The 19475-nt window shown below is 37.3% G+C and overlaps 1 protein-coding gene across 1 annotated transcript; it reads right to left on the bottom strand.

The window, feature by feature from the left end:
• Positions 1-6638: 6638 nt before the first annotated feature.
• On the bottom strand, positions 6639-17386 carry LOC137032807 (B-cell receptor CD22-like). Its single transcript, XM_067404766.1, has 8 exons — positions 17332-17386; positions 15216-15563; positions 14869-15117; positions 11970-12212; positions 11796-11886; positions 11627-11672; positions 9347-9603; positions 6639-7296 (listed from the first exon to the last, which is right to left on the bottom strand). The coding sequence occupies exons 1-8, from the start codon at positions 17384-17386 to the stop codon at positions 7239-7241; spliced, it is 1347 nt and encodes a 448-aa protein (XP_067260867.1). The 3' UTR covers positions 6639-7238.
• Between the last annotated feature and the right edge of the window lie 2089 nt (positions 17387-19475).

The raw sequence follows: 19475 nt of genomic DNA, 5'->3' as shown, positions 1-19475 counted from the left end.
ATCAGGAAAATCAGGCCCTTTCTAACAGAACATGCAACACAACTTCTGGTCCAGGCCCTGGTCATTTCTAGGCTTGATTACTGCAATGCTCTTCTGGCTGGACTGCCATCATGCACAATCAAGCCTCTACAAATGATTCAGAACGCAGCAGAACGTCTCGTCTTTAACAATCCCAAAAGAGCCCACGTCACGCCTCTCTTCATCTCTCTTCACTGGCTACCACTTGCTGCTCGCATCAAATTCAAGGCGTTGACGCTTGCTTACAGATCTACCACAGGCTCAGCACCCTCCTACTTCCACTCACTCTTACGAGTCTACACTCCTACCAGAAGCCTACGCTCATTAAAGGAGCAAAGGTTCATGGTACCATCACAGAGAGGCACGAAATCACTTTCCAGAACATTCTCATTCACTGTCCCTTGCTGGTGGAACGATCTTCCTGCATTCATCCGGAATGCTGAATCCCTGGCAACATTCAAAAGACAGCTGAAAACTCATCTCTTTCGTGAGCAAGAACTTCCTATACCTATCCTTTCACTTCCTCTAATCCCTCTCTATTGTAGCTTATGATACTCTGAGCAATGTCTGAAACTTGTATTGTGAGCACTTCTTGTGTCTATTTGCCTCGTCACGACGACTCGCTTGTTGTATTCCTCACTTGTAAGTCGCTTTGAATAAAAGCTTCTGCCAAATGAATAAATGTAAATGTAAATGTTAGAATACTGTTCTGTCATTAATGAATAACTAGGAAATATATACTGTACAGGTTGTCCATAATTAACATGCATAATGTATATAATTAATTCTAAAGTAAAGATCATGGTAACACACTAGTAATGACTGAAGTATTACCAAATCTTTCAGAAGAAAATACTAATTATTTGGATCAGTATTCTAAAGTGAATAGCATAATAACATCCTCATAATAACCAAAGTCATTGTAATCTTTTGAGGTTTCTGTAAGGTTTTTAAATAGTAATTCCATCAAATGGATTTGGTTACACTTCAGTCTTTACTAGTGGGTTACCATGATCTTCACTTATACTGACATTATGTATTTTTCACATTAATTATGAACCTTTATATAGTAGTTCTTAGGAGTTCTCCAGGAAATAGTTATTGATTATAGCTAACAGTGAACTAGTAACGTAGTATAGAATGTTAATAATGCGTTACTCATTTGTTCCTGTGTAGTTATTCATTAATAACAGAACAGTATTCTAAAGTGTTACCAGTGATATTTGTCCAGTCAAATGCCCTGAACAATGAGAAAATCCGTCCCCTAAACCACCTGACACTGAATCGCAAGTAGAAAAAGACTATTAGATATTTCTAAAAAGGGACAAACTTCCTGTTTAAAAGGAAAAACGTGAGTACAGGACAGGAGAAAGTGCTCATTGTGATGCTTTAAATAAAACATCAGAGTGTTTCTAATGTGAATGAAACAGAGACTCACCGTGAATCATGAGCAGAAAGATCAGAGGAAGAGCAGGAGCCATTCTGACCAACATCAGCATCAAATATATCTATAATACAGCATTATTATAATCATCACTTGCACTAAAACAGGTATATGCATATCACCCTATTCTTAACATTTCCCATGTATGCTATATGAGCAATAAATATCATTTTCATTTAAGTACGAGTGTGTTTGTCTTACCGTGTTGAAGCTCATCAGATCAACAGCAACCAAATGGCTGACTGTTTTAACACAAGCACTTTAGCTTTACAGTGAAGGACTGTGTGTGGTTAACACTGTTTTTAAATGCCAGCAACGGAAATATCAGTGTCCCTCCCTAAACAAAAGAACAACCTTACACTGGACTAAACCTAATTAAAGAAAAAATATTATCTTTTTCTTTAAGTTGAAGATGAATGATTCTGAAGATGAATGATTGTGCTTTACAGGTGACTCTCATCAAGGTTGATGTCAGTAGCAGGAGATGGTGACCTCTGGTGGTAGTTTGAGGGTTTGAACAAGCTCATATGAGATGAGATATGTCTAACTGCAGACAGCAGTTTCAGGCCAGCAGCAGAAGTTAGGGTGGAGCTGACAATCGCCTAACACGCTAACCATAACTTCACTACAACTATAAGCTCCAGCATAACACATGCTCAACCCCACCACTAAACCTAACCTTAAAGGGGTCATGACATGAGAGCAAGACAACAATGTCTACTTTTACATCATCACATCATTGTCCCCGCCCACTAACGTTCAGTCGATGAGTGGCGCGTGGATCTAAAGCAGGCCTAGTTGTTTACGACAAGATTGCATAATAACAAGATTGTGACGCCATGCAGACGTTGTGTTGTTCCTGGCTGTGGAAAAACAACATCTTTGCATAAGCTGCCAAAGGATCCCGATGTCATAGAAAAAGGATTCAGTTTTGATTTTTAACAAATGTTCTAGTCATATCAGTGCTGACTTGCATATTTACTGTACATTTTACCAGTGCCTGTTTTGGGAGCAAGTCGCAATATGACACTGGTTTTGACCAAAACCTTTGTTCAAAGATCAGGAATCAGCTGTTCTGGAATCAGTAGGAACCCGCAAACTGTCCGTTAAATTCATAATAAATATTCCTAGTATTTTTACTTCAAAGAATACTCTCTTTATAATGGCTGAAGCTGTTGATCAGTTTATCACTTGCCAAAACTCCTGTTATATACAATCTCTTACAGTGTTTAAATCGTCTTTGCATTGTTAGTTGTGGTGAAAGCAGTTCGTGAGCGTGCAGGAATCGAGTTACAATGACGAGATCACTGCATTCACACGTGTGATAGATCTAAATATAATGCAACAATCAACATTTGTCATGATTTGTTAATCTCCACAGCTGTAATAGTAAAAATGTGGTAAAAATATTCAAAAGGATTTCACATGTTTCGATTCAATTCTCCAAAATACACTATGACAAGATTGGCTACCTTTATGTTATTCGGTAACACTTTACAATAACAGTACATGAATAACCATGAACTAATACCTGAATTAATAGTTACTTCAACATGAACTCATGATTAGTAAAGGTATGAACTAATCATGAACTAATGAAGAGTGATCCTTAACTACGACAGGAGTCATAAGGATTCATGCATGAAAACAGCAGCCTTATACGCGTTAATACATGTTTGATAATTAATGCATTAATTAACATTTAGGGGTAAACTAAATAAATCAGGCTCCATTAGAGTAAACAAGAAGTACTCTGAATTTGAATTAAACGTGATTTAATACTGTCATAATTTACACTGTAGGCTAATATCATAATCTGCCATCTGCAGCTTTGTGACAAATAATTGCAATGGCACATGATTATTTAGCCATTAATTACATAGATCCGCCTAATCAAATGTGGAAAATAGACTTACTACCACTAATACATTTAATTTGATCTAAACCGTTTTCTGATTTTTATTGTTCATTTTATATTTAGTCATAGCTAAATAGTCATAGTTTATTCCCGGAACTAAAGTATGTAGGGTTTGTTTCTGGCGGGACACTCATTAGTGGCGCACGCTAGGTGTTCTCTTCTCTTGGCGCGTTTGTTGTGTTGCTGGCATTTTAAACTAATAAATGTTGACTGCTTTGGTAAGCCGAATTAATAATTAAAGGCATATTTACATGTATGTTTTATTGGGGTTTTCAGGAGGTTATGTGCAGTTATTAACTGTATTTGTATTTTTGTCTTTTAAATGTATATGCTTCGATTAGCATTAGCTTGTGGACGCTTGCTTTCAAGTCCATATATGTTTAATTATATAAATAAAAATAACATACAAATACATTTTATTTTGTTTTTTTGTACCGGGGTGTAAATGAATAAGGATGGCACTAATGATTTGTAAGTGCATGTCTTTACTTGAGAGGGCACAATCGTAATTAACTCATTATTAACCATATACTAACATCAACTTATGATTTGTTAATGTATACTTATGTCATGACTACTTGAGGGGGCACATCATACTTAATTCATTATTAACTAACCATATACTAACATCAAATAATGGTTTGTTAATGTATACTTATGTCATGACTTTACTTGAGGGGGCACATCATACTTAATTCACTGTTAACTACTTAACAAATTCAGCTCATGATTATCATTAACTTACTATCAAATACACATGTAACACAACTATATAAGTATTCAGCCCAGTTAAGTGATGTTGTGTGACTTTTCAAAAAGTCAGAGAATGGAGGTACAGTATGATCACGGCCTGCGTCTGGATGGAGAGTGAACTTCTGAATCTGAATCCAGCAAACATTCCCTGACCTTAGTTCATGTTTCCTGTTTGGTTATTTTTTTGGGAACCAATTCCTCAGGAACTGATGTAAGTCACAGTAGTTTAGTTTGTTAGGAAAGAATATCACAAAACATTAAGACCTTTTAAGATAAATTATTAGTGTATTTAATATTTTATATGTTTGATAAGGAGGATCAGTGAAAATAATGACAAACTAATCCTGTGCCTTTCAGTAATGTTTATAATGAAGCTGCTGATGTCAGTAATTTAAGTTCTGACTATAATAAATTGTTTAAATTTATTTCAAAGTCCAAATATTTATTATTCCTTATAGAGACTGTTTGATTTCGTTTACCCTAAATGTTAATTAATGCATTAATTATCAAACATGTATTAACGCGTAGTTGAGGCTGCTGTTTTCATGCATGAATCCCTATGACTCCTGTCGTAGTTAAGGATCACTCTTCATTAGTTCATATCTTAACTAATCATGAGTTCATGTTGAAGTAACTATTAATTCAGGTATTAGTTCATGATTATTCATGTACTGTTATTGTAAAGTGTTACCTGTTATTCTACTACTTGCTTTTATGATCACCTAGCAAAGACAGTTTAGAAAAGAAGAAATACAGGACAAAACATGATTTTTTTTCAGTTTCTGTTGTAGCAATTCACCTTTCGGCACACCCATTACTCCGACCTGCAGCTATCCCTATCCCATCACAAATAAAACTGACCGCTTAAAGGGAAAGTTACAGGAACACAAAAGACAGAATAACTGAAGCTGATAATATTGAGCACTAGAAACCCCTAAAACACAGAATTCATCAAGATGAAAATGTTTTTTAATCAGTCACAATGGACCACTGAAAGCTTATATAAGCAAATATAAGCAAAACTTGAGTGATAAATGATCTCAATGTGAATTACTTCAGCTTTGATGAAGGATGTTGCAGAAATAAACACAGAGACAAATGTGTGAAACAGAACAAAGAAGTATGTCATGAACAATAGCTGCACTATCAAATAATCTTAATAAGACACATTAAGAAGAAAATAATCAATGATTTAAAGAATCACAGATATCAAAAAATGTGAGTTTCATGGCTTTTAGTTCATGTCGGTCAGCTCTGGGATCTTCTATGTAAACAAAGTCCTTTGACACATAAACCTCTACAGTATCTCCACACAATCTTCTGAGAAAACAAGTCAAAAATACTAATGATCTGGCGATACACTGATGTTTGTCCAATCAAATGCACTGATGAGTGAGAAAGTCCCTCCCCTAAACCACCTGACACTGACTAGCGAGTAGCAGATTAACAATTCATGTTCAAGACTGTGACGTTACTAAAAACTATAGGATATTTATAAAATGGACAAGCCCACTGACACACCTCACCCAAACTTCCCAAAAGAAACACACCAACATAGCACAGAAAACCGCCCAATTCTGAAACTCTTATCAGATGTAAATTTTCACAACTTCTGATGCATGTGCAAAGTTTGAAGAGTTTTTGAGCATGTTCAGGCCCTCAAAAATGCAATCCATTTTGGAGAAGAATAATAAACGAAGCAATTCCTATACGGTCCTCACACCATCAGGGCTCGGGCCCTAACAACAATAAAAACCTTTATCGGCTATGAGCAAAATACAAATATCTAAACCAGCCATGCACATTTTGTATGTCTCCCTATGTCTTGCAGTCTCGACTAATGAGCTGATGAGTTTAATCAGGTGTAATAGATGAGGGAGAAACCTGCTGGTGGTAGTTTAAAAACCGCTGATCTAAACAATTGTGATGGCAAATCTTATTTAAACTGTAATTCATGAACAAATATATTAATGAGGTAGGCTTCATGTGTTATATTCTCTTGTGCAAAAGACAGGAATTTAAGAGGCAACAAGCAAGCATTTATTATTATTATTGTATGAATACTAAAAATCAGTACTAACAGTACTAGCCACTAGGTGAGCCAGGCACAAGTTTGTTTTGTACAATATATTTTTTAATGTGTTTAAAGTTTTGATTCATGCTTGTTATTCTTTTAAATGCACTTTTATTTATTTTTTTTAATTCAAGCTTAATATATTTTGAGCTGTGACCACTTCATTTGATATTCTGATTATTTTGCATTATTATTATTATTATTATTATTATTTCAGTTTGTGCAATACATTTTTGTGTTTTTGTATTAAATGTTTGATTCATGCTTATTATTTTTTGATCTGTGACCACTATTCATTTGATGGGAATTTAATCCCATAATCTGTTTATGCCCGTCCATGAATAATAATTCATGACTCAACCACTAGAGGTCCTACCAGTGATGTGTACCAAACAGATCAGAGACACCACACACTTAAATAGCTGGAAGGTTATTCAGCAGTTTATTAAAGCATTATCAATAGTTGTAAAAAGTAAAACATGCAGAGGAAACTCCTTATAAAATACATTAAATAATAAAATACTAATGCATTTGAATGTTGATAGCAGTACACTGTTGTTGCTAGCTTATGTCAAAACACACTTTAATTATTAATAAATGCATTATTGTTTTAAAAGTTACAATCTGTCAATTTTAGTTACAGTATAACAGACTTTATTTGACTTAACTTCAGATGAGAGTGTGATGTTTAAGATGTAAACAACATTGTTTAGAATCAGATTGAGATTTTATTTCTCTCTCTGAAGTATATTTTTGATTTCTAAACTTATGCCCAAAACTGAAGACCAAAAATACTGAAAAAACAACAAATTACATGCTACTAACAGATTCAACTCAGACAAAAAAAATCAATCCAGCAGATAATGACCATCATTCTCTCACAAAGAGTCAAAGAGAACAAATGAGTCTTAATATGGATGTTGATCATGTTGGTTGTGGTCTGAACTGATGGGTAAATTATTTCACAAATATACAATTATCCAACAATCTTTCATTTAATGATTGAGCACAGGTTTGTGTCCGCTGGTCTCTCATTTGACGCTGCTGTAGATCACTGATGCATCTTCTACAGTTTCAACAGTTGATCGCCTAAAAACACAAAACAAACAGGAGCACAACCCAGCTTATAGAATTTTGTTATAAGAACGTTCTCTAAATATTAAGTGTTTTATAAGGTATAATGTTCCTCAAACGTTCTTTCAACTTGATTTTTATTTAAAATTCAACATTGTAGGAACGTTGATTTGTAACATTCCAAGAACAAAAATTTGTTCAGTTTCCATAATGTTAGTAGAATGTTATTTAAAGGTTAGTTTGATGTTCCTGAAACATTCTTTCAATCATTCAAACACCTGCTGTGAACAAACACTGAAAGAAAGAGAAATAAGAACACAAACTACAACTTTCTTCAGCCACAGCCTTAGATGAACTGAAGATAAAAGACATTAAATCTCTGAAGATCTGATTAAACAACTCCACAAACAGCATTACCAGCTTCACTTATCACTAACCAGACTGACTTTATTTCTGTCACACGTCTACAGAAGCTCTTACTGAGAATTAACAAAAATTTAGGCTACGTCCACACGAAGCCGGAGCTTACCCTAAACCGGTCTTTTTTTTTCCTCGTCTCAAAAAATATCTGCGTCCACACAAAACCACTGAAACGACTCAAAATTATGTAGTATACATGCAAAGACGCAAAGACAGCGTTTTCAGATTTATCCACTCTGGGACATGGTTTAAAAAACATAGCGGTTTCACCCTTCGAAAACGCCGGATCCGTGTGGACGAAACGCCTATCCGATACAAAATTTGTGCGTATTCACAAAAATGCACCTCCGTGTGGACGGGGCCTGAGATGCTGATGTCTTATTAAAAATTTTTTTAGCTTAAGGTCACCATCATGGGGATCCGTGTTTGGTTTTATCTGACTTTTGTCGAGTTGCTTCTTTATCATCAGTTGCTGGTGTTTTCAGAAATCATTTCTGCATTGATAAATCAGTCCAACATGTTTGTTTTAATAACAGGCAAATGACTGCATTAAAGTTATTTAACTGTTTTTTTTTTTTCTGTAATTGTTGACATAAGGAATTGAAGCATTATTGAAAAGTATAAAACTCAATCTATGTAAAAAATAACATTTGTAACTCCGTTGTTGCATTTCAGATGCTGAATGTTGATGTCCGTCAGTTTATATATAAAACTGTTATTGTTAACTTTGTTTAAAACATGTTTTGTGTCATTTATACACTCACAGACATCAACATTCAGCATCAATGGTGACATGCCTCATGCCAGCATACAAAACACATTCATGGTTCCCAGCATGCATTGCGACATGAATAAATTATGTAGCTGAATTTCTTTTTATTGTCAGCATTGTTGAGGTTTGTATGATGCACGCTGATGTCTAAGTGTGTGGCATATAACTTTTTAAATAGTTTTGGACAATTTTATATAAATCACTTCAGTGTTAGAAATGATTTTTATCACATTGGTTGAGTTTATTACTTTAATTTTAAATAATGTTTAAATTCCAAAAGTAAGTAAAACTACAGATAAAGCAGTTGATTAAACCACTTTAATGCAGTCATCTGACCATTAAAACAGACATGTTGATCTGCTTGATCAGCACAGAAATGTTTTCCATAAACACCTGCAATTGCTGATAAAGAAGCAAATTAAAAGTCAACTCAACTAAAGCAAACACTGATCTCCATTGTGGTGACACAAACAAAACATTTTCTATAAGACAATAACATCTAAACCTCTTTTGTTTTCTGTAAAAACTTCTGTAGACGTGTGTGTGTGACGGATGTTACTATGAGTATATACTCGCAATGTTAACACGAGTTGGGAAATGCGCCGGCATGTTTTACTAGATTTTTTTCACATAGCAGCAAAATCAACTTAAAATACTCAATTTTTTGTCATAGAGTCAGAATATATCAATTAAAACTATAGAATGTCTTCTGGACATCTAGAACTCTAACATCAAGAAAAATGAACACATTTTATGTTCCCAGAACCAACACTGAATATTTAGAGAACATTCTTGTAACAAAATTCTGTTAGCTGGGACAATGTCACAGCTAAGATTATATGATCTGTGCTGGTTAAGATGTTTTTTTCTCACCTCACGGCAGCATCAGGCTGATGGACTCTTATATTTTCGTACTGACATTCATTCTCCTCTTCACTCTTCGTCTCTTTCTTTCTGTGATATTGGACAGTTGCGTACTGGATCTCCTCAGTATCTCTGGATTCAGGAGTTTTTCCTCTGAATCTCTCTGGATTCACACTGACATACGGAGCGCCATTGGCTGAATCCGGTTCAGAAAGAGGCTCATCATGGACTGAAGCTCTCTGTGATGCGTCAGAATGGAAATCATTCTGAAATACAAGAAAATAAGTCATTAAGACAAATCCCAAGGTGTAGATTCTTAGTCCCACCAGTCTGTCCAGTTACAATCTCATACACAGTTGAATTTACTTTTGCTCTGTGTTCATATGGGAACAACTGGCAGGGTGTTAAAGTAACACTTGAGCAGTGTTTGAGTTTGTTCAATTATTGAAGACACCTGATGATAAGGAGCAGAATCACTGAAGGAAAGAGAAACACAAGAACTGACTGCAGCCACAGCCTTGGATGAAATCAACTGAAAAGTTTTAAATCTCTCTTATTACTAACCACTAACTGACTTTATTTGTCTAGAGTTCTTTTTGAGAATTAACAGAGGTTTAGATGTGGATTTTTATTGAAAATGTTTGGTCACCATTATGGTACTCAGTGTTTCATTGAGTTGGTCAGTTTGACTCTTTGCTTTTTATGTCAGTGTGTAGTCTTTGTAACAGTTTTTATACTTGTGTTGCAAAATAAGCCGTAAACAAAGATGTTAAGCTGATATATGTTTCATCATCAACATGAAAAATTACTAATTAACATCATTGTGATGAGCAGGGCAGGCGAGAGGCGTGAGGGATGCAGCGCGAGACCAGTGACGCGAGTGATAACGAGCATCAGCTGAGTGTTGCACCGGTCTTGAATCTCTCACGGAGGAGCTACGGAAGCATAAAAGGAGGAGTGACGACAGTGAAGGACGAGAGAGGACCAGGCCTGGATTTTATTTTATGTTTTATTATGTTTGATATCCGTGAGGGTCTGCCGGCATTACTTTCGTTTTGTGCTTTGTTTATTTTATATTAAAGTTATGTTGAACGTTAGTCAGTTCCCGCCTCCTTCTTCCCGTACATATAAACTACGTTACACTGGTGCCGGGAGGAACCTGGGAGGAAGGAGGGACATGCTGTCGAAGAGCCCTCGCTGCTGAGGGGGATCGGGGTGCTGCGGATTCGGGCAGTGCGGGAGTGTGAAGACCACGAGTGGCTGCCCGAGGAGGTGGTGCTGGAGCAAGTATACATCGGGTGGGACGGAGAGCTCGCTGCCATGCTCCTGGGACGAGGTGGGGTGGCTGCCGTCCGAGAGGGAGCAGAGGAGTCGCCGCCGTGGGCCGGAGCCTGCTGCCGTCCGCATGAAGGGGAGGAGCAGGGAACGGTGAACTCGCCGCGGGCCGCCCTCAGCCAGAGGAGCCATCGCCGGCCACCAGGGGACGGAGGAGAATAGAGCCGTCTGCTGAGTATCCAGTACCATCGCATGGCACAGCGAGAAAGAGCCTCTTGGCTGGCTGAGGACCGAGCGGCAGTGTGTCCGGGAACCGGAAAAAATATATTTTTTCCTTTCTTTTCCTTTTTCCTCTCTTCCCTCTCTCGTCTGTCGCTCCCTGTGCTTCCGTCTCCTTTTCTCTCGTCTTTTTCCTCCATTTTAACACCTGTTTGCCATCTGTTTGCCACCTGATGTCACCTGTTGGAGTTTGGGTTCCTTGGCGCTGTCGCCTTTGGCTTGCTTAGTTGGGGATACTTGACATTTGATATTCAACAGTGCTTTGGTCTGCCTGCTGTGCAGCCAAAATGATATACCAGTTATCACTGTAAAGCTGCTCTGACACAATCTGCACTGTAAAAAGCGCTATATAAATAAAGGTGACTTGACTTAAAAGGAGAGGATCAGGTCTAGATTTTATTTTATGTTTTATTATGTTTGTGTGGCATTACTTTCATTTTGTTCTTTGTTTATTTTATATTAAAGTTATGTTAAACATTCGCCGGTTCCTGCCTCCTCCTTCTCGTACATACAAACTGCGTTACAGTCATCACTGACCTAAAATGGTTATTTGTTATTAATAAAAGCTCGCCAACAATATGCTTTCTTGCCTGAGATCAAACATCCTGAATTTTGATTTTTAAATACATTGTGAGAGAAAATAAATTACACAAACACACACAAACATCAAGAATGAGATAATGGCTGATTGATTGATTTTCTGCTTCTGTAAAGTCGTGTGTCTGAATGATTTACCTGTTTCACTGTGAGATCTTCAGTTTTATCACTCCTTCGTTTCTTTCTGTTATAATGACAGACATTAACAGCATATCAATGACTACTAATTTAAGAATTCTTTTTTTAAGGATTACTTATAACCAAACACATTTTATTATTATTATTTATTTTTTACTATTGAGCTCACATTATTAACAAGATGATGATGATGCTGATGAAGAATAATCCTCCAGATGTCACTGCGATCACAATCACATTTATACCATCACCATGATGAACTGAAAGAGGAAGATCATCATGATTAACTCTCCAAACTGATGAATGATGTGAAGATACAGGAGTGTGTTAATAAAAGCTTCACCTGTGACAGTTACAGCATCTGATCTCTGAGATCCATGTTGATTGTGAGCCTGACAGTAGAAGCGTCCACTCTGTAGTGCACTGAAACTCTGTCCAGATCCAACAGCTGAGCTTTCATTCTCCTTAAACCAGCTGAAGTTCAGAGCAGGAGGGTTTGAATCACTGCTGCAGATCAGAGTCACTGAATCTCCTGACACTATTTCACCAGATCCATTTATCAACACTGAGACGTTCCTGGGAGGATCTAAAACAAACAAACAAAATAAAAAACATACTGTAGATGAATTTTGACATCACATCCCCTGTTAAACAAACTACAGCTCATACAAAATGCAGCAGCTAGAGTTCTTACTAGAACTAGGAAGTATGACCATATTAGTTCTGTCAACACTGCATTGGCTTCCTGTTAAACATCGTATAGATTTTAAAATCTTGCTACTTCCCTATAATGGTTTAGCTCCCCAGTACCTGAGCGAGCTCTTAAAGCATTATAGTCCTTCACGTCTATTCCAATCTCATTATTCTGGCCAGTTGATAATCAAATCAAAATATCAAAATATTCTAGGTATTATAAACAGGCAGTAGATCCTTTTCCTATGTAGCACCTAAACTCTGGAACAATCTTCCTATCACTGTTCGGGAAGCAGACACACTCTGTCAGTTTAAGTCTAGACTAAAAACACATCTGTTTAAAATTGCGTACACATAACACATTATCTACTTCTATAATTCAATTCATGTAAATTGTTAGGCTGCATAGATTAGGTCAGCCGGAACCGGGAACACTTCCCATAACACCTGATGCACTCGCTAACATCATTAGAAGAATGGCGTCTACGCTAATATTAGTCTCTCTCTTAGGGCTGGGCGATATATCGCATGCGATTGTCACGCGCATTTCGTCAGTAAAGCCGGTTCCCTGATTACCGCTAAATCGCCATCACCTGCTTTCAAATGGAGCGGCATTTAACAGACAGAACCGTAGATTCATCTGCGATATGAACGCGATATTGCGTAGCTTGTCAGGCTTATCCACAAAGATGGACTGATTGACACTGAGACGTTGCTGGGAGGATCTAACAGAGAAAAATACAAAAACTAGTGCTGTCAATCTATTTAAAAAACAAACAAACAAACAAACAAACAAACAAAACATTTAGGTGTGCCTTTAATATATTGTTTGGTGATGTTTCTCTCTCTGTTTGAATGAGGGCTGTCAGTTCATTTTCCCTCATCTGAAAGTTTATTTTGTACATTCGTTTTCACAAAAAATAATAAAATTACTAGTTAAATTTCAATATTTTTGCATTGTTAGAAAGAAAGTACAGTATTTTACACCTCACATTGAATATCAGTCAATTTTAATTACGGTTACTGTTCTTAAATATGTCATACTTGATGAAGTATTCAGCCTTCAAATGCGACCTCTGGAGGACACAGCCTCCGAAATGAGATGCAGCTCCTGTCACTGAAGGAGTGTGTCTTTGGTTATGAGGGAAAGATTACCCTTTTCAGCTTCCCAAAGAACCCAGCGTTAAGGGAACAGAGGATGAAGTTTGTTTTTTTCCGGGGCAGCAATGGAGTTGTGCACGTATGTTTGATTGTTTCTGGGATTTTGGTGATGAATGCTTTGCAAACAAGTCCCAGTTCTGTGCTGGATTTGCAGATTGGTGGTGGTGAGTAAAGCTGCATCAGATGTCTGTGTTTTTTTGGCAGTCGGCGCGCAAGTGCATATAATGTAAACAACATGAACGCTTTTGTTCCCTTTGTATTTATAATGATGTCGCAGAAGCTGCGTGCGCTCGTGACTCTTTAGCTCCGCCCACAGTACTGATGGCAGATACGCCTCCAGGGTCTCTGCCAATGCAGTTACGTTGAATGTGTTTATAGCTAATATGCGAGACGCTCGCGTTCTCAGTGTTAGTTTACTCGTTTACTTGCTCATGACAAATAGCAACAAAGCAAAAAGTATTTCTAATATGTTGGACCTTTTATTGAGAATAGTCTATATTTACCTGTTGAGACGTGCCTTCACAAACACCTGTAAGAGCTTTTGTGATGTTTGAGTTGACGGAGGTGTGACAGGCGAAAGGTGCGTTTGCAAAAAATGCTGTATTTATATCATCTGCTAGGTGCCGCTAGTGTCACACAAACAACATACTTCACCTTGACAGTTTAGGACACAGATTTAAATAAGACACGACAAATAGTTTTGACAAGGTTTCATTAAAATATTCTCTATAGAGAAAATGAAATACTATGAAAATAGTTTTAGTTATGAATTTGGTTAAATCTAATTAGTTTTGTATCAAATACAATGTGAGATCCGCTCACAGCTTATCCTGCTAATGAAAAATGCAAACCAATGAGAATGTGTGACAATGACGCTCAAAAGCGTGAAGGCGCAAAAGCTGCTGTAGATCAGCTCATTTGGAAGTTTCAGTAACTGGCAAACTTAGAGAAAATTACCGTTGTATGGCAAATAAATAAATTATGGACAGTTACATACATATTTCCAAACGTGTAGGCTTTATGGTACACCTCAAACAAGGGATTTAATAGTAATTTATAATGTTAATTAGTTGCTGAGTCCACAAATGGCTTATGTAGAGCATTCACAGCTTATATGGACCGCACAAAAATATTTCCACCTGACACCTGTAGATACGTATATTATATATTAGTTATATGCATTTTTATTGATTGACAAAGCACTGCATTTGTAAAGAATGTCCTTCTCAGCCTTAGAAATGATCTGTTGTGTTTTAGAGACACGTGATCTGAATCTGTTTTGTTTTTTTCAGACCCCCAAATCCTACTATCAATTATCAGAGATATGTAGTCCTTCCCTGCTAGTTTTTCAAAGACAACTTTAAAGAGAAAACTGAACCTGTACTCACACATGACACTGAGCTGAACAGCAGGAGAGATGTGATTGTGTCCGTGTACAGCACAGCTATATCTGCCTGCATCCTCTCTTCTGACTGACTGCAGCAGGAGTTCATTGTTTCTGTCTCTTCTCTCAGTTAATGGCTGTGAGTTTCTGTACCAGATGAATGTTGCTCTGTCAGTCAGAGTGCAGCTGCTTTTACATGTCAGACGGACTGAATCTCCCTCTGTCACTCTCTCAGGAGACTCCACCTGAAGATCTGAACACAACACACACATTATATCTAGTGCTGCTGTCATACACTGATTATTATTCAACATAATGCACAGAAGAAGAGAGAAACCTCATGAAAGTCACCTGTGACAGTAAGAGTCACTCCTGGATAACCAATCCATCTTCCTTCTGTTATATTAGTGATGAATCTGAAATAGTACATGTGTGAATCCTTCAGTGTCACATGACTCAGTCTCATGGTGCAGTTCTGCTGTTTATCTCCCAGATACTGAAGCCTCTGACTGTATTCAGGGTCCTCAGACAGATCTGGAGGCTCTACATTATCTCTTACCAGTGTTTTGGTCCAGAACACTTTCATGATCTTATGTCCAGTAGGGTATGTATAAGTGCAGTTCATTATCACTGATGAGTTCTTTAGTGCACAGATGTGTGAAGGACTGTAACTCACACCCCAACCAGCACTAGAAACCCCTGAAACACAGAATTCATCAGGATGAAATTGTTGTTATATCAGTTACTGGACCATGAAAATATGACTATTTGAAAACAGTGATACAGAAAATACTATCTAAAATACTATCTTTTTTCTCACTATTGAGTGATAAATGATCTCAGTGTGATTTACTTCATCTTTATGGAGGGTGTTTCAGTGAAGCAGAAATAAATGAGACAGAGGAGTGAAGTGAGAAACAAAAAAATCAGCCAAGAACATCATGATGTTACGTCATGTAGTGTCACAGGCACGAGGACGAAGGAGAATAAGAATAATGATCTTTAATTTCAAAACAGGCAGAAAACTCACTATAACACAGGAAACATTAATGAGAACGGACAAAGACTGAAGGAGAACATATCATACATATAAATACATTTATCAAACAAAGGAACTAATAAGGGAGTAAATGAACACAGGTGGAAACTAATTACATGATTAACAGACAGAGACAGAAGCTGTGTCCAAATTCAGGGACGAAGTGCGTGAAACAGGCAGGGATTTGGAGTGGAGGAAGGTCTAACTGAGGTTTGAGGTTGCCAGGTCTGTCAGTCTAATGACTTTGTTATTTAATTAACTGCGACACTTGTAGAAACTAACACTGTTCACACAGTAGAGTGGACCGCAGGAGACACTGAGCAGCGTTAATTTAACACCGGGGATTTTGCTGTGTACAGTTCAAGTTCACTTGTGCATTTGCTTCATTTTGTGAAAATATAAATTGTAATATTATGTTTTATAAATGTATGATTAATCTCATATGTGTTTGGTTGAGTTAATGAACTCTCTAGAAAGGTGCTTCAGTTTCCTGGTGTTCATTAACTCTTCAGCTTCAAATGTTATTTGAAACAGTAATATTGATTTTAGATTTTTTTTTTTTTTTCAAAAACATTGATGCATTTTTAATAATAACTAGCACTTAAGTTTTTCTTATTATTTTCATCATCAATATGGTTTAATTAAAATCATGTCATTGTCGTCCATGCGTAGGCTATTTCCTTTTATTTATCCATGATGAAACATGTCTTTTGATTCTTTATACGCAAGTGTTTTCCAGTGATTGTTTGCATTATTTAGGCATTATTTCATTTATTTGAAAGTCAATAGATTTTTTTCTTTGATAAAGAAAGTTGGCCAAAGAAGTGTAAAATTAATTTAAAACTTGCACTGGTTCAAACTGTACACTATATATTTCATTTATGTTGCTTGGGACATGACTTTTAATGGAGAGACTTTGTTTTTGTAATCAGGCTCTCAAATATTATATAAAAATTTGGATTTAGATTCATCAGCCAATATATCAGCTATCGGCTTTCGAATTTAACAAATGATTGTTTATTGGTATCTGACAAAATTGTCATATCGGTGCACTTTTAGTTCATATCTATCAGCTCTGAGCTCATTTATATGCAGCTGAACTCCTTTGACACAATAAAGATTTAACATCTACACGTTCACTTCCGAGAACATGAGCCCAAAATATTCAAAACCTGGTGATTTTTGTCCAATCAAATGCTCTGAACAATGACTAAGTCCCTCCCCTAAACCACCTGACACTGACGAGCAAGTAGCAAAAGACTATTGGACATTTCTAAAAGGGACAAGCCCACTGACATGCCTCACCCTAACTTCCTGTTTCAAAGTGAAATATGTGAATACAGGACAGGAGAAAGAGCTCATCATCCACTCATGAGGCCTTTAATAAAACATCAGAGTGTTTCTAATGTGAATGAAACAGAGACTCACTGTGAATCATGAGCAGAAAGATCAGAGGAAGAGCAGGAGCCATTCTGACCAACATCAGCATCAAATATATCTATAATACAGCATAAATCATCACTCATATACTCATAAACAGTGTCTGTTCATCACTCTAAACAGCTCTTAGTGTTAGTAAGATCTTTGCTCATCTGAAGATTATTAATGCTCAACATCAGTGTGTGTAAATGAACTGATCATTAGATGTTCAGGAGATATTTCTCATGTCAGGAATCATGTGTTATATGTGCTTCATCTATAGAAATAATCATCAGTTTTTATTGAAGTATGAATGTGTTTGTCTTACCGTGTTGAAGCTCATCAGATCAACAGCAACCAAATGACTGACTGTTTTAACTCAAGCACTTTAGCTTTAGACTGAAGGACTTTCTGTGGTTAACACTGTTTTTACACAGTTGCAGAAATATCAGTGTCCCGCCCTTAACAAGAGAACAACATCACTGAACATAATCTAAACAAAAAGAATGGACTTTTTTTAGGTTAACTTAAATATATTCAATACACACTGCTCAAAAAAATCAAAGGAACACTTTGAAAACATCAGATCTCAATGGGGGAAAACATCTATACTGATGTGGACTGGGTAATGTGTTAGGAATAAAAGTATGCCACATCGTTTTGATGGAAATAAAAATTATCAATCAACAGAGAAACAAATTCAAAGACACCCTGAAAATAAAAGTGAGGAAATGATGCAGCAGGCTAGTCTATATTGCTGAAATTTCATGACAGCAACTCAAAATGGTAGTTTGTATGGCCCCCATGTGTTTGTTTGCACGTCTGACAACATCGGGACCTGCTCCTAATGAGACAACGGATGGTGTCCTGGGGTATTTCCTCCCAGATCTGGACCACTGAGCTCCTGGACAATCTGAGGTGCAACCTGGCATCGTCGGATGGACCAAAACATAATGTCCCAGAGGAGCTGTATTGGATTTAGGTCAGGCGAGTGTGAGGGCCGTTCAATGGTATCAATTTCTTCATCCTCCAGGAACTGCCTGCATACTCTCGCCACATGAGGCCGGATATTGTCGTGCACCAGGAGGAACCCAGGACCCACTGCACTAGCGTAGGGTCTGACAATGGGTCCAAGGATTTCATCCTGATACCTAATGGCAGTCAGGGTGCCATTGTCTAGCCTGTAGAGGTCTGAGCGTCCCTCCATGGATACGCCTCCCCAGACCATCATTGACCCACCACCAATGTTACAGGCAGCATAACGTTCCCCACGGCTTCTCCAGACCCTTTCACATCTGTCACGTGTGCTCAGGAACAGAAAGCTCTCAGATTTCATGAGAAATATCTTAAATTGTGTTCTGAAGATGAATGAAGGTCTTGCGGTGAGTAATTAATGACAGAATTTTCATTTTTGGGTGAACTAACCCTTTAAAGGTTCTTCATGGAAACATCAGTGCCAACAATGAACCTTTATTTTTAAGAGTGTAAAGAGTATCACACGTCCTGATTTTGCTGAGTTAGATGCATTCCTGGGTCAACATATTTTGTTGATCCTGGAACAACATTCTGAAAATTTAGTCTTAACCCTATTCCTACCCCTAAACCTAACCCTACCCATAAGTTATCCCAAAAATCAGAGGGAAATGATAGATAAATAACACTGATGTAGATGATTTTCATGATTTTAAGCCTAAACTTGACATAATCTGTAAACTTGTCCCTCAAATCTGATTGGTTGATTTGAATGTTGTTCCAGGATCAACAAAAATGTTGACGCAGGAACATGTTGAACTCAGCAATATCAGGTTATGTATCAAATATCACTGGTTTCCACCTGCTCTCATTCTTGCCTCCACTCCTCCTATTGCTGCTGTTAGCACTGTGAAAGATTTGATGTTTAAAGTGCTGGTCTCAGCATTGAAGGAAGGTAGACAGAAGGTCTTTTGTCCTCTGTTGAAGCTGTATTCTAAACTATAACATCTGGAACAGTTTCCATTATGAGGGTCCTATGGCCGAATGAGGAGACAGGGAATGGTCCCTGCCTTTTCCATTGCAAGTATGGGAGAGGGTCTTCTTGGATCTCCAGGAAGGCAGGGGTACTTGGCAGGAAGTTGACCATATTTGGACTTGTTTTTCTATATGTATCACATTCC

The sequence above is a fragment of the Chanodichthys erythropterus genome, chromosome 12 (genome assembly GCF_024489055.1).
Source record: "Chanodichthys erythropterus isolate Z2021 chromosome 12, ASM2448905v1, whole genome shotgun sequence".
In the NCBI taxonomy this organism is placed as follows: domain Eukaryota; kingdom Metazoa; phylum Chordata; class Actinopteri; order Cypriniformes; family Xenocyprididae; genus Chanodichthys; species Chanodichthys erythropterus.
Note: the sequence above shows the minus strand (reverse complement) of the source record. Positions and strands in the feature narration are given on the sequence as shown.

Coding starts and splice junctions, on each gene's coding strand:
- LOC137032807 (XM_067404766.1), bottom strand. CDS start 17,386: ATGTTGGTCAGAATGGCTCCTGCTCTTCCTCTGATCTTTCTGCTCATG. Junction 15,564..17,331: donor CTTTCTGCTCATGATTCACA/GTGAGTCTCTGT, acceptor TCTGTGTTTCAG/GGGTTTCTAGTGCTGGTTGG. Junction 15,118..15,215: donor AGTGACTCTTACTGTCACAG/GTGACTTTCATG, acceptor TGTTGTGTTCAG/ATCTTCAGGTGGAGTCTCCT.